This window comes from Nothobranchius furzeri, chromosome 18 (assembly GCF_043380555.1).
Source record: "Nothobranchius furzeri strain GRZ-AD chromosome 18, NfurGRZ-RIMD1, whole genome shotgun sequence".
Classification (NCBI taxonomy): domain Eukaryota; kingdom Metazoa; phylum Chordata; class Actinopteri; order Cyprinodontiformes; family Nothobranchiidae; genus Nothobranchius; species Nothobranchius furzeri.
In genome coordinates, this window is record NC_091758.1 from 8977501 (window position 1) to 8993867 (window position 16367).

Consider the following 16367-nt stretch of genomic DNA (forward strand, 5'->3'; position numbering starts at 1 on the left):
TGTGTTTATGATTTCATGGAAAAGTCATTGATTGTTAATATGTTTATGATGTATATTAGTGATTGTTTCAGGTGTTGTTGAGGTGTTGTGCACGCATGTGTATCTGCTAGTGTTGAAGGTGTTTTAGAGAACAATAGGTACGCATGACCACTTCCTTCATAGCACCCTCATTACAAAGACTAACTCCTTCATAGCATCTGCAGAAAAACGTTTCTGGAGCCACCACTGTCCCTGATTAAGTTCACTGATTACAGCTCTGGATTTTTCACAGTCGACCTCTAATTTTAATCGGTTTTAACCGTTTCTGGCGTTGTGTTGTTGTGTGATCAGTGTTGTTTTGGTTACGATGACTAATAATTTCACTGATGTGTTTTTCTCAGAAGGACGCTGATGGGCTAAAACAGACCAGAAGATGCAGTAGCGCTCCTCCTGCATCCCCACCCAGGCTGCGTGAAGCCACAGCAGCGTTTAAACTTGTCTGTTGTTGGTAAACAAGCAGGAATGTGTCCCGTTATCAGGAACCAGCCAGCAGAACAGATGCTTCTTCTTAAACGTTCTCAGATAAAACCTCTTAAAAACATCACTTCTTTCATTTATCTGCCCAAATCATCACGTTTGCAGGAAGCATGCACGTAACAAACGTGCTAAGATCAGAATCGCTGCGCTCCCGCGGCAGGGAAAAGCGTGCTGCCGTGTCTGTTTTAGCCCGTCAGCGTCTCTGTTCCTTCTGAGAAAAACACATCAGCGACATTATTAATCATCAGAACCAGAGGTGGTTTTACCATTGGGCGTAGGTAGGCGGCCGCCTGGGGCCCCCTTGTGTTGGGGGGCCTCCTAGCCCTGACCGCCGGCACCCCTCTGTTAATGCCACAATATTCTTATTACCAACCTGTTGCCGCAGATGGGATTGGACATGCGCACTTCTCATTACCATAATTCCTGAACCGTTCAAGATATCATTAAAACTCCAAAAGTGCTGAAAAGATTAGAAATGGGGCTTTTCGTGCATATACAGTACATTACGGTATCCATCTTGAGCGCAACGAATCACAACACAGATTCAGAGACGTGCTGAGTTTGTCATCCAAAATGCTCCGTTTTATAACGTTTGAATGGCTGATCAGATTCAAAAAATTCCAACAGTTCCTAGCTTTCCAACGATCTATAGCGTGAAGCAATCAGAGTTAGGGAAAATATTGCTACGAGGGGAAATCCTACAGTACAGCCTGATTGAAACGGAGCGCAATGGAGCACAGTGGTGCTGTGAAAGCGGATAACGGAACGGGGAAGCTAATTAGCATAAAACCAGCATGAAATTATGGAAATGCCTCAAAGAAAATCAACACGATCTATTAGGAGTCCCAGAAGGCTTATATCTGAAGACAGTGATCACGAAGAAGGACAGATCTCTGGTGAACCAGGATATGAACGTTTGTTCAGTCTTTATTTTTTTATTTGAACAACCCTCAACTATTTGCTAATTGTAAGATTCAGCTTCATTCCAGCATTATTTATCTTTTTACAATAAATAATTACATTTGCTAAAACTAAAGTTTTTGGTATGGCAGTGCACGGTGTGCAAGAGAAGCACCCCATGGCAGTGAGGTGTGGACTCTGCCTGCAGCTGGAGAGAAACTGCTTCAAGGTCTACCACATCAAATATAAACGTCTGAAATTTACAAAAATAAATGGTCTTAAAAATAGCTAAAAAAAAAGATACCAAGGTTCACACTTTTTTAAGAATAGATGCATTACAGATCAAAGTTTAAATTGTTCATTCCAAATTGTTCGCCCAGTCATTTTGAAGTTCCTGTTCAGTAATAAATGTAAAAAATTCAAATCCGTTTTTTGCTTTTATCACTTTTAAGCTGATTTTTTAAAGGCTTTAATAGAAATAAATTCTAAATACAAACCATACACTGAAAGCTGAGGTTGTTCTGAAAAAAGGAGAGTTACACACACTTTGCGCTTTTTATTACAATTTTACAGCCATAAGATTAAAAAAATACCAGGCGGCCCTGTTATAATTATGGTCATAAGAGGGTTATTAAGACGGCGATGCACAAACAGGAAGTGATTGGTAGTCATTCCACTCCAATCCAGTTGGTGGCACCAAATTGTTGTTTGCCAAGTGCCATGAGACCACAAATAAGAAGAAGAGGACAGGCGGCAGCATTCGTAACAAACTCAAAGCGATAGTCAAAACATGAAGCATGAAATAGAGTTATCCTGGTGGCTCCAATAAGAGAAAGAAGCAGCATGCTTCATAAAAGCTTTTATCTTCACTTCTGAAAGTGACGTCGTTTTTCGATGTAAACATCAAAAGGAAGCAGAAAGGAAAGACAATGGAAAATGTTTAAAGGGAGGAAAACAGGGACCAAAATGGAAAATAGAAAAAAAATAACAAAGGCTAAAGACAGGAGCGCTGACAGGAAGAAGAAAGCAGAGCAAATATTGAAAGTGCTCAAAAGGAGGGAAATACAGGAAAAGGGAAAATAACTCATGTCAGAAGAGGGGAGAGTTTCGCAAATCCAGTTAAAGGTAAGATTGTTGAAAATTTTGTGTAAGGGACCACATGTCTGTGTTCGCCTTGGGCCCCCAAATTGCTAAACCTGCCTCTGATCAGAACCAAAACAACAACACAACACCAGAACCTGGTTACCATGACTACCAGTGCTGCGTGCCTTTTTGCACTTGGCCCTTTCATGTGCCTTTGACAGCATCTGCGTTATTGCGTAACCTTTGTGACGTCAGCGAGGACCAGCGTCATTAGGTGCTGGATCAGTTCTGTCTCACTTCATTCGCGAGCGACCACTGGTGGGAGCCGCATCGTATTCTGAGTCAAGCATCTGTATTTGTTTATTGAGTTTAACAGAAGAGCCATAGCCTGCACAACTATGTCTACTGATCATAAGAAAGCCATGGATTTGTCTACGTGTAGACACGACCCAGAGAAAACCTTGCAAACAGAGACTGACCGGGAAAAATACCAAAGCAGGATTAGTGAACTCAAACAAGAACTGGAAGTTTATGAAGAAAATATCAGAGATTCCTACAAAACCACGATGGAGACTTTAAAAACTCAACTGCAGAAGAAAGGAAAAGTGTGTGATCAGCTGAAAAGGCTTTTGAAGGAGGAATCCCAGCTGAGACTCCGGTGTGAAAGAGGTCAGATAAACGACCGGATTAGGAACAACATTTATCAGAAACTGAGAGACAAAATTAGTGAATGTGATCAGGGCCTGGATTTCTACCAGGATAATGCAGAGACCTGCAAAAATACCATACAGGCTTTAAAAATTCAGCTAGAGGAGCAAGAAAATGTTTGTGAAAGTCTGCAGAACAGCTTAAAGCTGGAATCAGAGCTGAGAGTGACTCTGAAACACAAGAAGCAGATTAGAGACTCGCTCACCAACGATTTCAATAAGCAAATGAAAGATCTGAAGCTAGCAAACGCAGATCTCATCAGCAAGATAGAAAACGTCGACTCCACTGAGAACAAGGAAGACAAGGACTTCTCCGTGGACGCGGGGGATAATTTGTTCGTGAAAGACTATAAAGCGCTGAAAAAACTGGAAGAAAGTTTTCACGATCAAACGAATGAAAGATTAAAATTAGAGGTCGACTGTGAAAGATCCAGAGCTGTAATCAGTGAACTTAATCAGAAACTGGATGACTGCAAAGCTAAGGCAGAGCCCTACAGCAAAGACTTATAGGAGTTAGATTTCCAGTTAAAAGAGAAAGACAATGTGTGTAAAAATCTCCAGATGAGAATAAGACGGGAATCCCAGTTGCTGAGACTCCGGTTTGATCAGAAAGAGTAAAACACGCAGAACAAGGACAGAGTTTACAAGAAGCTGAAGACAGAAATGAGTGAATTAGAAGCAGGTCTGGATTATTACCAGAGTAATGCGGAGACCTTAAAACAAACGATTGAGACTTTAAAAATCCAGCTGCAAGAGAAACAATCTCTGGCTGAAAACCTGCAGAGTGCTTTAAAACTGCAGAGAGAGCTGAGACTAGAGTTGGAACAGGAACAGCAGAACGAGCTGAAAGAGGATTTACAGAAACAGATTAGAAAGTTAAAGAAAATAAACGAACATCTCGCAGGCAAACTGGAGAATCTTTCCTCCAGGACCACCGAGCTAGACGAGAAGCTTTGTGAGGAGCCGGAGGTCTTTATGCACCAGCCGCTAGCAGAAGCTGTTCCCTCTGAACCACAAACATCTGTGGAAGCTCTAGAGACACCTTCTGACCAGGATTGCCAGATAACAAAAGATGTTTGTGCTCCGACTGAAATCTACGAGGAAATGGTGGAATCAGTAGCCTGGCAAGCCAGACTAAATAAATGTATTATTTAGTCTGGCCACGCTCCATTGACAGCTCTCGGTTGTGGGGCGGGTTCTACCGTTGTCTTTCAAATGATCTCTGCATTCCACTGGACAATGAATGTGACATACTCTTGTTTCACTCTGTTGCATCATCCCACCCACCAGCCATATAGAGCGCCCTGATTGGCCCACAAAGCGGATACAGCTCTGTGATTTGTTCTCTAAGCAGATAGAGCACTATGATTGGCCCACCATTATGGACCAATCACAGCTCTTTATGTGTTTGAAACCCCTCTAGAGAGCTGTGACTGGCTAGCCAGAGTCCTGGTAGGAGCTCCTGAGGTTCCAATGGAGCATGCCTAGACCAAACTTTGCAAAGCAAGAATTTGGTCTAGTTCACTAGGCTATGGAATCAGTGGACGCAGACAGAATTCTCCATGAAAACGTGACTCACCCCCAGTGGTGGGCAGTCAGGGCCAGCAAAGCCTTCTCTGCTGGCCTAAACATACTCAAAAGCGTAAATGTATTTTTTTTCCTTTGGTAATTATTTTTAAATTAACAAAAATGTTTACTGGTCTATTTTCTTTATATCATATTATACCCACTTGGCTGTGCTGCTTCCAGTGTTAAAATACCAAGGCTGGGTGTTATCCAATCAGATTTAAGCTAGCTTGTGTTTTCAGGCAGATTAAGTCTGCTCTAGGCCTTCAGAATCAATCGAGAAGCCCACTGTCCGCTGTAAGTGAACAGAGACGAGCCAGTTGCGATAGCCAATCAGCTCACGAGTCAGCTTGGCCCGGGCCAGCTAGCTGGCCTCACGCAAAAGTTGACATGAACGCATCCTGTGGTTGGATAAGCAGTAGTTAGAACTTTTCTAGCGGCATGAAGCAAAATATCAAAACTAAACACGGAGATTTGTACCTATAGGCAGTTATCAGTGTATTTTTGAACACATGATGGCTGAAAGAGGAGAAGAGACCGACTTGGTGGCAGATTTACTTGCCACACCATTTTCCAGACGGACCTTTCAAGAAAAAATGGATCTTGTGAGAACAGGTCGTCTGACTCCAACGCTAGCTGGCTTGTCCCAGCAGGGGAAAGGATTTGTTCGTCATTTTCAGGCAAGCAACTATGAACGGTACCCACGGCTAACAGCTTCAGAGAACCGCTGCAGGTTATTCTGCTGGGAACGCCTGTTGCTCGCATCAGATGGATTTGGTAGCATTAAAGCGCGTTAAAACGTACGCTAGAAACACGACCGGACAGACACTTCTTTCAGCATTAGCCTCCATGTCCATAGAAAAGGATCTACTCATGGACCTGAAGCACACAGATAAACTGTACAGAGCCATTGAGGTTTTCCTCAGGAAAGAAAGACGGATGGATTTTATTTTCTAATGAGCAGGAGAGGAGGAGATCCATGCTGGACATTTATGTTGGTGAGTAGAAACATTTTATTAGTATTTTTTTTAATGTTTGTCATTTTATTTTGTTAATAATCAATAAATGGTAACGAAATAAAATGGCAAAATGAAATAATTCTATGTGTTCTGTTTCTATGCAATTTATATTGTGTATAACGTGGTGTGTGCAGCTGCGCCAACATGTTCAATTGTTTCGCGGTACGATTTTCTCCAAAACAAATGCAAATAATGTGTTTGCTTTACTTATTTATTTTATTGTCTCATCTCTTAAACCCGTCTTTCATTTCTGAGATTTGACGGTATCCGTGGTCAGCTTCCTACTCTCAACTGGGAATGCGAGTTTGATTTTAAAGACTCTGGAAATTATGTGTCTTGACCAGCCACTGGTGTGTGTGTGTGTGTGTGTGTGTGTGTGTGTGTGTGTGTGTGTGTGAGGTTTCTCCAGCTGTGATGTCCTATTGATGGTATTTTAAGGTGTATTAAATTAGATTGGACTGAATAGGAAATCACTGAAGGCCCAGGGGTGGAACGCACCGCCCGCCACTGCTCACCCCAAAGACAGCGTTCCACAAGCAGCCAGACAAAACCAGCAGAACATTTCAATGTGGAGACGCTTCAAAAAGTTTATTACTCCGGCGTGTCTACGGAGACATAAAATCAGGCCATAACTAAATCATCTGACTGCTGGACCTCCCCCCCACCCGCCCAACACCTATGGACAAATGGGGCCTCATGATGAAGAATGGTCACAGGTTAAAATCCCATCTCCAGGTAAGTGTTAGTATATTATTTCTGCAAGGCCTCGGCGTGTGCGTCTGATTTTCACTGAGATTTCTGCCTCACGAGACGCTGAGGTGAATATGTGGCCGGTTTGATATTTTCCCTCTCGGAGGGTAAAAACTCATCAAGTGCGCATCAAGTGAGCTGCTGAAATATTCTAGTGGCCAATCAAAGCTCGCTCTCCGCTCACATGACACTTAGATGGCAGCCTCCTGTCTGCATGCCAGAAAATAAAGTAAACGGAGACAGAGAAAAGGAGGAAATGCCTCTACTTTTTGTTGATGAGGCGTCGCCGCCACCGTCACTTCAAGGTCAGGAGAGTGTGGGTACGGTGGCTGGAGAAAAGGGCCAGGCAAGGTGTTTATGCCAGCCTACTCCAAGAGATGCGCCTTGAAAACCCAGACTGCTTCTGACAGCACCGTCGCCTGGATCCTTCCGGAGGGCAGTGGAAACAAAGGGCCCATCGATCTGCAAGGCACCGTTTGTTTATTTTTCTGACACTCAGACAGGGCAGGGGGCTGCACCTGAATTTATCTTGGGGTCATGTGAGCGGAGAACTCGCTTTGATTGGCCACTAGAATATTTCAGCTCAGCCAGCAGCTCACGTGGTGCACACGGCGAGTTTTTAGCCCCCGTGAGGGAAAATAGTAAACCGTCTCATGAGGCAGAAAACTCAGTGAGAATCAGGTGCACACAGCGAGGTATCTGCTGAGCTCATTCGAGGCCGTTAGCTCAGCAGTTTGCTCTCGTATGCGGCAGGCTTTAGGAAGAAATCTCAGAACCTCAGTTAAAGATAATAAACAAATGAATACTAAATTAAATTGTATTTGTTGTTAGTTAGTAGTTAAAATTTGGTAAATTAATGAATCAGTGTATTAGTTGATGGACTCCTCAGTAAATGGAGGTGCTGCTGTGCCTTCTCCTATGCAACATCCTCGTGCTGCGTGAAGGACAAACCTGTACCGATGACTGAATCTGCTCCACCAGCTGACCTGCGGACAAAAACGTCACAGGTAGAAAAATGTATTTGAACATTTAAACTAATGAAGGCTGAGGTGCATGTCAGCAGTTAGATGAAGGAGTGAAGCAGGAGCGCACAGCGAGGAGGAGAGTTTCAGTTTGGATTTAACTGCAGCAAATCAAAACAGACACTAGGAGGCGCTAAAAGCAAACCAACACTGCTGCATTTCAGGATGAGAAACAATGGACCCATTTGTGGCTTTTTTTCTCTGAAACAGAGACTTGACGTGATTATCAACATGAAACTTGATTGACGTTTTCACATCAAGTGAACAAGCTCTGTGACCCTGAAAACAGTTTAGGACAAACTTTTTAGCCTTCCTACGGAAACGTCAGTGTTTTATAGGTGCTGTTGTGCAGGACAAAGCATTTTAAAGGTGTGGTTTACTCGTTAATCAGCGCGTTAGCAGTGGTCTCTAGGGCCTTGTAGGATTTCCATGGGGTGGGGTCAGAGTTGAGCTGACATGGAAGGGTATGGACTCTCATTTCCTGATCATTGGACTGTGTGGTGGAGTTGCTAATGCTAACAATTAGCTTCTAATGGACGAGACGTTCTCTGCCGTTTCCTGGACGCTAAACCAACAACAGCCTTCCCCGTCGTGAGTCAAGATGGGTGAGTCCATGAATGTTAGTGACAGTGTGACGTAGATCTGTCAGGCTTTTCATATCCTAGAATTTCATCATCTGTTTTCTATCAGATGCTACTGCAGGAGATAGGTGTAGGAGACTATTTTATGTTCAGCCTGCATGAAAACTCAGAGTGACTTATAATCAGAAATAATGTTTTCATTTTTTTGTTTTTTTCCACACCTTTATTGTATTTGTATTAACCCTCTGATGCATGAATTATGAAATCTTCAACCATGACTTTTTAAACAATTTTTTCATTAATCTTTAGGTGTGAATGAACAAAATTTCAACAAATATTTTTTGTAATATTTTGTTAATTTACTAATAATGTATTACATGTCCATCTCAGTGGACAGCGTGCATTCTGAACATGAAATATGGTGGCTTGACTTACTGAAGTCCAAATAGAAGGGCTCACATGCAATAAAGTCTTCAACAGCTGTGCTTAACAGCAAAAATAAATAAATAACAATTTTGAGTACCTGTCCACTGTAGTGACCATTATGCATCAAAGGGTTAAGTAAACATTTCATTTAGACAACATTTTAAAGAAAATCTTGTATAGTTTTTTTTATCTGGGTTAGATAAATTAGTGACATCATTTCCTTGTTACCTAAGTTAGTTATTTTTCACTCATAATTGTTCAGATTTATCTGGTGAGTCCACCTGTACCTGCAGGAGACCCAGCTGGGAGTCCTGTACTTGATTCGTCTCAGCAGGCCAGTTCAGCAGCTTGTTGACGGAGGACAAAGACAGGAAGAGTCTGTGTAACGCGTGAAACACTTCCTCCTCCGGTGGCTGATGGGAGCCCCCCACAGCCTGCCGAGCAAAGGTCACTAACACTTTACATCAAAGATGAACGTTTAAAGCAAAATACACCCACGCGTTTTAGTGAGTACAGGAACCTTGTGGAGTAGTGGCATGAGGTGAATGTCTTTCCAGGTTCACTTTTTAATGGCTGACTTTAATGTTTTTACTTTCTTTCTTTTTAATTAATTTTTTTACAAAACGTGATGTCAGGTTCTGTCTTTTTTCAAACGTGCCAAAAGAAAAACCCAAGAACAAATGGTCCCCAGAGTGTGCTCAGGTGCATGTGTGTGTGTGTGTGTGTGTGTGTGTGTGTGTGCATGCGCGTGTGTGTGTGTGTGTTTATGCAAGCGTGTGTGTGTGTGTGTGTGTGTGTGTGTGTGTGTGTGTGTGTGTGTGGTCATGCCTGTGTGTGTGTGTGGGCATGTGTGTGTGTTTGTGCATGTGTGTGTGTGTGTTTGTGCAAGTGTGTGTGTGTGTGTTTGTGCAAGCGTGTGTGTGTGTGTGTGCGTGTGGATGCGTGTGTGCGTGTGTGTGTGTGTGTGTGTGTGTTTGTGTGTGTGTGTGTGTGTGTGTTTGTGCATGCGTGTGTGGATGGGGGGGGGCTGCTTGGTTGTCTTCTCCAGCCTAGAGAGGAAGTGGTCAGTGATTGATGAACTTTGTTACAAACTTTTCTCTAAACTCACAAGGAGCTTTTATTCTTTCATACATGTTCACACTTGAGCTTAATTGTGATGGATTTAACACACACACACACACACACACACACACACACACACACACACACACACACACACACACACACACACACACACTTCACATATCTGACAAGCAGTCCTAATAACATCTCACCTGATTCAGAAGCTCTGCAGATGTGTGGCCTAGCTCTCTCAGAAGCCTGATGGAGGTTTGAAGCTCTTTCAGGTGTTCTGTGCCAATCATGCACCCTGCTGTTCCATCACTACCCTCCATAGATGAGTCTGTCACCTTCTAAGAGAGAGACGCATACACGAAAATCATCCACAGGGAGGGAGAGAAAAACATGTGAAGGATAGTAAAAGACACACAAAGTCTAATCAGGCCCTGCAGGAGCTCCCATAACACCACCGGGACAACAAAGTGGCTCCAGCTCAAAGAAGGTGATAATCAAGCATGGCGGGAACACAGATTTTTCTTTTCTTTTTGTGTTTGAAAAGTGATAATCAAGCTCCTCAGCTGTCACGATAAAGGCCTTACCTGAGCCGGAGGAAGCAGCCAGCTCGGCTCCAAAGCAAGCAGCCGAATGTGAAGGTGATCCCACTTCTTCTGTGCAACACTCTTCTCCACAGCAGCCTCAGCAGGAGGCGACCTGCAGCGAAGGGCCACGCCTGAGCATTTACACTTCATTACAACTCTCCTTTCTAGTTTTGCAATGTACTGTTTTATGCATCAAACTGCTAAATATAGTTTAAAAACTTTACTTTCAAACCAATCTCATTTAAATGACAAAACCACGGTTTAAGAGGGGCAGGAAGGCTAAGTAACACAGCGTAAAACCAAACATGCTGACAGTCTACAACAGACACACACACACAACATACATGGCTGAAATATCTGTCCGTATTTTTATAAAATGTATAAAATTTGTGTGTTGTTTGACTTTTCCAGAGACACAAGCAGATTTGGATGCACCAAATCCACTGAGAACATACTTTAAAATATCACGTACACTTATAACACAAACAGATAAACATGAGAATAAGTTTTAATGGAGCCAGTTACCTTGGTAGCAGCTGACTGTGGTCCTCTTGGCTGTAACGTCGAACTCTGCTGCTCTGCCTGGCGATGGCCTGGGTCAATTTTCTCTGCTCACTGATCTCGTGTTCCAACTTCTGCAAAATAAACAACTAATATATATATATATATATATATATATATATATATATATATATATATATATATATATATATATATATATATATATATAAAGATATATAAGATAAAAGATATTCAAAAGATATATAAGCATAAACCAACCTTCAACAGCAGATACTGTGACCTGTTTCAAAGTATGTCTGAAAACGCTGTTTTATGCTTTGTAATGTCATTGATAATGATCTCTTGTTCTTCTAAACTTTTATCTGTGCTCTTTTATTGTTGTTTTTGTTTTTTTTTGCAAATAGTTTTTTGTATTCTGACTTTTCTGTCTGTGGTTTCAGTTGCAAGTCAAATGTGCTATACAAATAAATGTTGACTTGACCATGAAAAGCATTTTAAAAAAGACAAAAGTAAAAAAAACAGCACATAACACATTTAAATGTGCTAATTTTCAAAAAGAGACTTCTAATCAGCACTCAGATATGAGAGTAAACATCATTTCAGTGAAAACAGGAACCTACTAATGAGGTGTTCGAGACCTCGCAACCCCTTTGAGAATCAACTAGTTTCGACTGTTTGATCTTGAGCGGAAAATATCTAGACTATTCAAACCAATTAGGTGATTAGGATTTCATTACATCTTGTTGATAAATCTAAAATTGTGAAGCGTGCTGGAGTCACACATGTAGCCAAGAAAGTATAAAGACAAGACCATCTCTCCTATATTTCATAGAGTGACCCTTGTAGAACACCCTGCAGGGACATGTTGCAGCTCATAAGTTGGATGCAGTAAATACTTAGAACATATTTAACAACCAACCTAAAAGCAAAAATGACTTTGAAATGTTGAAGACTATTCAAGAATAAGGGAGTTATCCGTTATACAGGGACCAAACTAGCAATGGTTTTTGCTGTCTGGACCAGCATGCAGGTCATCAAACCTCCTCCTCGTCCAGTCCTGGTTTGGCGTACCACAAGGTTTTGTTTTGGAGCCCCTGTTGTTCTTGGTATATCTGATGCCTCTTGAACATGGCATTGTTGTGCATTCATCCTCTGTCCACAAGTTAACAGATGTAGCTGCATCCTGCATGTGGGACCCTGATGCAAATTAACAGTACTCAAAGGTAGAATTTGAAATCTAAATCTTCCGATAAACTCAAGTCTCAGGCAATACCAATGCCCCAGCTACCGGTTGAATGTCAAGTCAGGATTTTTAGACCCAGCCAAAGCAGTGAAGATGGCTTGTCATGATAAAGAGAGCTGAGCAGGAAGACAAAGCTCTTGATTTATCGGTCAATCTACGTTCCAACCCCATCTATGGTCACGAGCTTTGGGTAGTGACAGAAAGAACAAGATCGCAGATACAAGCGGCACAAAGAAATTTTCTCTGCAGGGTATCTGGGCTCTTCCTTGGAGATAGGGTAAGAAGCCCAGTCATCTGGGAGGGGCTTGGAGTAGATCTGATGCTCCTCCACACCGAGAGGAGCCAGTTGAGGTGGCTCTGACACCCAGTAAAGATGGCTTTTGGATGCCTCCCTGGTGAGGTTTTCTGGGCACATGCAACTGGGAGGAGAACCAAGGTAGGACCTAGAACATGCTGGAGGGATCATGTTTCTCAGCTGGCCAGGGAACGCCTTGGGATTCCCAATGAGGAGCTGGCCAAAGTGGCTGTGGAGAGGGAAGTCTGTGTCTTTGCTTAGGCTGCTGCCCCCATGATCTGACCTCAGATAAGTGGATGAAAATGGATGGATGGATGGATGGACAGCTCTGGCCTACAAAAGCTGAACATCCCCAAAGTGAAGATGTGTCCATTTTTTGTGACTCAGACAGCAGCAGAACCACCTCCCCTCTGAAAGCATCAGCTCAGAAGACCAGTGCACCAGTAAGACAGGAAGAAGTTGATTACAGGAAGAATGGCTCTCACTGCTCTGGCTGTGTTAGCAAAGGCAACCACAACAACAAACTGTTAACGATAACTGCTAACGAGTTTTTAGCACCTTCAGTTGTTGCTTTTAAACTGGTTTCAGTGGCTTTGAGCCACAGACTTGAGCTACTTCATACTGGACAGTACTCTCCTGACCTTTGCTGACCAGAAACTGCACATAACAGTTTTGAGTCACCGTGGTTACACACACATACACATGCTTCCTGGGTAAACCAACAGGGTGTGACCAGGTAAGCTAGTGGGTTCCACAGAAACATCCATGCACAGACAGAACAGGCGATCTGATGTTCCTTCACTGGAAAAGTTAAGCTCTATTGAGTTAAAATAATTGTTTAAGATGCACCACAGTGTTAACAAAGACACACTGGGGTAACACATCTCCATTTTGGTGTTATTAGAGGTGTTGTACTGACGGTGGTAGTCTGTTCCAGTGGGTGTTTTTTGCTGATCATCTTCTCCTCCCCTTGTCTGTCCTGGAGCAGCCGCTGCAAGGAGATCAGTTTGGCTTTCAGAAGATCCAGTCTGGAGGCAAGAAGGTCAGCCTCCTCCTTCTGGGAACCCACAGCTTCCAGTTCATTAGACTGCTGCTGGTGGTCTGATGCTGGGCCGAGGACTGGCAGGTTTGCTACCTTCGCCTCGATCTCCAGAAACATTTCCTAAATGTGAACCAAAGTCATTTTTTTACAATTTAGATTTTATTAGCAGAACTTTGTCAAAAATGCTGCTTACAAAAACAAAACATTTCTTAGATTGCATACTTTTTTTAATTAAAAAATATCTATCTGTCCCTAATAAGAAAATAAAGATTTATGCAAATGTGCAAATATGATACATTTTCCAAGCTCATGGATTCAGGAGATGTTTAATAATAGTGTGACTTAACCCTCTGGAGGCAGGCGTTGCAGATTAGCAACGGTAAAACCTACCTACCTGGTTACTCCACACACGTATTTCATGAGAAATTTTTAACTCAGAAGTACCCCTGAAGGACTTAGTTGTTTGTCCTTTTATCAGAACTCATTTTGAGCCTGAGAGGGTTAAAGCCTACAGGGTTGTTTAGTTGGCCACACCCTTGCTCATGTTAGCTTTTGCATTTTTAACCCTCTGATGCATGAATTATGAGATCTTCAACCATGATTTTTTATACAATTTTTTTCATTCATCTTTAGGTGCGAATGAAACAGATTTCAACAAATTTTTTGTGACATTTTGTTAATTTACAAATACTTTATTACATGTCCATCTCAGTGGACAGCGTGCATTCTGAACATGAAATATGTTGGCTTGCCTAACTGAAGTCCAAATGGAGGGGCTCACATGCAATAAAGCCTTCAACAGCTGTGCTTAATAGCAAAAATAAATAAATAACAATTTTGAGTACCTGTCCACTGTAGTGACCATTATGCACCGAAGGTTTAAAGTGTTTGAGTCAGATTTGCGTCATGAGGTAGCATCCGTCAGTGTGGCTGCAGCAAATCTGAATAGCAGACACGTTCTCATCATCAGCTGTTTGTTTTAGTCACAAAGCTCCATTCAGAAGTTAGGTGGGTCAGTGGAACATGTTCAACCTCTGAAGGTTTAATAGAGGCTCAGGTTGCACTCAGCTGGAGGTGCATCCTGGGAGAAAACAAAAACACAGCTAAACAATAAATAAAGAATATTCTGCAGGATGGGCGCGACCGGGTTGATCGTTGGGGAATGGGATCACTGGACCCACTGTGGGCTGGCCGTGGGAATTTGTGGTTTACATATTCACTCTGGTGTGCCACATTTAGTGGTTTGGCTGCTTTAATTACATCACACACACACACACACACACACACACACACACACACACACACACACACACACACACACACACACACACACACACACACACACACACACACACACTCACACACACACACACACACGCTAATACTGCTGCCACATCACAGTGTTTTACGCCACTATTGGACTGAGCTTGTGTAAACAAACAGATCTCTGACCTGGGATCCCGGCCTCTAACATCCTGTCTGCACACATTTCCACACTCATTTCATGGATCAGTAAACTAGTCATGGATCGACTTAGCTGATGACTTTTGGTCTTTCTTTACCCAACCGGATGAGTCTGAAGTCACATGATAAAGAATGTCTGACTAAAACAAACAGGCGTGGGACAGACGTGTTGCTGCCTGATTTCTCAACCATGCACGGGGTCATTTGCCTTCTGACTGATAAACTCTTGAACCCAAGATGAGGTATTTAAGCTGGTTGCTAGGACAGGTACATGCATGTTAGCATTCAAAGTTTAGGCAACGCTTTCTTTTGCAGTCCCCTAATTACTAAGTACTTACATGGTAATTATATAGTAAGTAAAGTGTTTTATTGTGTAATTAAAGTGTATAATTGTAATAAAGTGTAATTATTGTGTAAAGCTGTATTTGCTGGGAATGATTGATAAAAATAATGGCTAGAATTGAACCTGAGTTACATGGTAATAATACACTTTAACTTATCATGTAATTACTAGGTAAGTACTTAGTAATTAGGGGAGTGTAAGATGAAGTGTTACCAAAGTTTATTCAACAGTCAGCCAGGTCAGACCGCATGCACGACCCCATTTAACACAATTCCACATGAAAAACATGTTCTCCCAGCTGTATTTGCTGGGAGTGAGCTCATCCCTGTGGCGGGTGGATCTTACCTGGCAGGTGAGGAGTTGCTGCTCCACAATGTCCTGCATGGCTGATGACCCAGCAGCTCCCAGGCTTCTCTGGGCGTCCAGCAGCCACAGCTCCAGCAGGCTGACCTTCTCCAGATGCACATGGAGGATCTCTGCATGGGGGCGGGACCTAGGCAGGGACTCCAGTGATCCCTGAGACACAAAACACAACCACCTGAGCTGCTCTGCTCTAGTTTAAGAGGAGGGAGGGTATGAGGAGAATCTACCTGAGCAGGTTACACCTGTAATCCTGTTTTATTCTACAAATAGTTTTGGCTTACAGGTTTCCTCTTCCACTCTCCTTTCTGCCTCTTCTTTCTCTGTCTGTCTAATGTCCGCTTGTCCTGGCTTCCTTGTGCTTCTTTTCTGCTCCACCCGCTTGTGGATGAAACCACTCCCTAGAGGGGTGACAGGGCACCAGTGTGGCCACAGAGGTGGAGCTGAAGGGCCAGCGAGACACCGATCTGCTTCAACATAAAGCTTTCTGAATGGGCCAGTGGGTGGCGTGTCGAGGCTCCAAATGCCTTACAAATGTGTGTTTTCTCATGCAACTGGGGGATTTCTGTGGTGAATCTTTAAACCGGTTCAAAGAAAACAGGACTGAGTTCCAAGAGTCTCTAGAAAGTGGCTTAAACATCAGCATTTAATATGCAACTGAAAAGTAAAAGCTTTTACCTTTCATACTTACATCCTTCAGACAGACAAGTATTGACACGGTGTCAAGGACCAGGAACTGAAATTAGACGATGAAAAATGTCCTTCTATGCATTTGTGTTCACAGATACCACTTCCCTATGTCCATCTCTTTACAGAGGAACATGACAGGTCACTCAGGTGAAGACTGATTGGTGTGAAGTGGTCACACTG

The 16367-nt window shown here is 42.7% G+C and overlaps 1 protein-coding gene across 4 annotated transcripts in view; it reads right to left on the reverse strand.

Annotated features, from left to right (window-relative positions):
• LOC107391651 (nesprin-2) overlaps positions 1 to 16137 on the reverse strand; it is an 81979-nt gene extending 65842 nt beyond the window's left edge. For 2 of the 4 annotated variants that reach the window (XM_054742060.2, XM_054742056.2), the window contains exons 1-7: positions 15728 to 16137; positions 15483 to 15653; positions 13208 to 13450; positions 10754 to 10878; positions 10229 to 10340; positions 9845 to 9982; positions 8858 to 9004 (exon numbers count right to left, since the gene is read on the reverse strand). In XM_054742060.2, the coding sequence (XP_054598035.2) occupies positions 8858 to 9004; positions 9845 to 9982; positions 10229 to 10340; positions 10754 to 10878; positions 13208 to 13450; positions 15483 to 15521 (804 nt within the window). In that variant the 5' untranslated portion in view covers positions 15522 to 15653; positions 15728 to 16137. The remainder of the gene's footprint in view (positions 1 to 8857; positions 9005 to 9844; positions 9983 to 10228; positions 10341 to 10753; positions 10879 to 13207; positions 13451 to 15482; positions 15654 to 15727) is intronic. The other 2 variants (XM_054742058.2, XM_054742059.2) reach the window with 2 other exon arrangements.
• Positions 16138 to 16367: the final 230 nt, after the last annotated feature.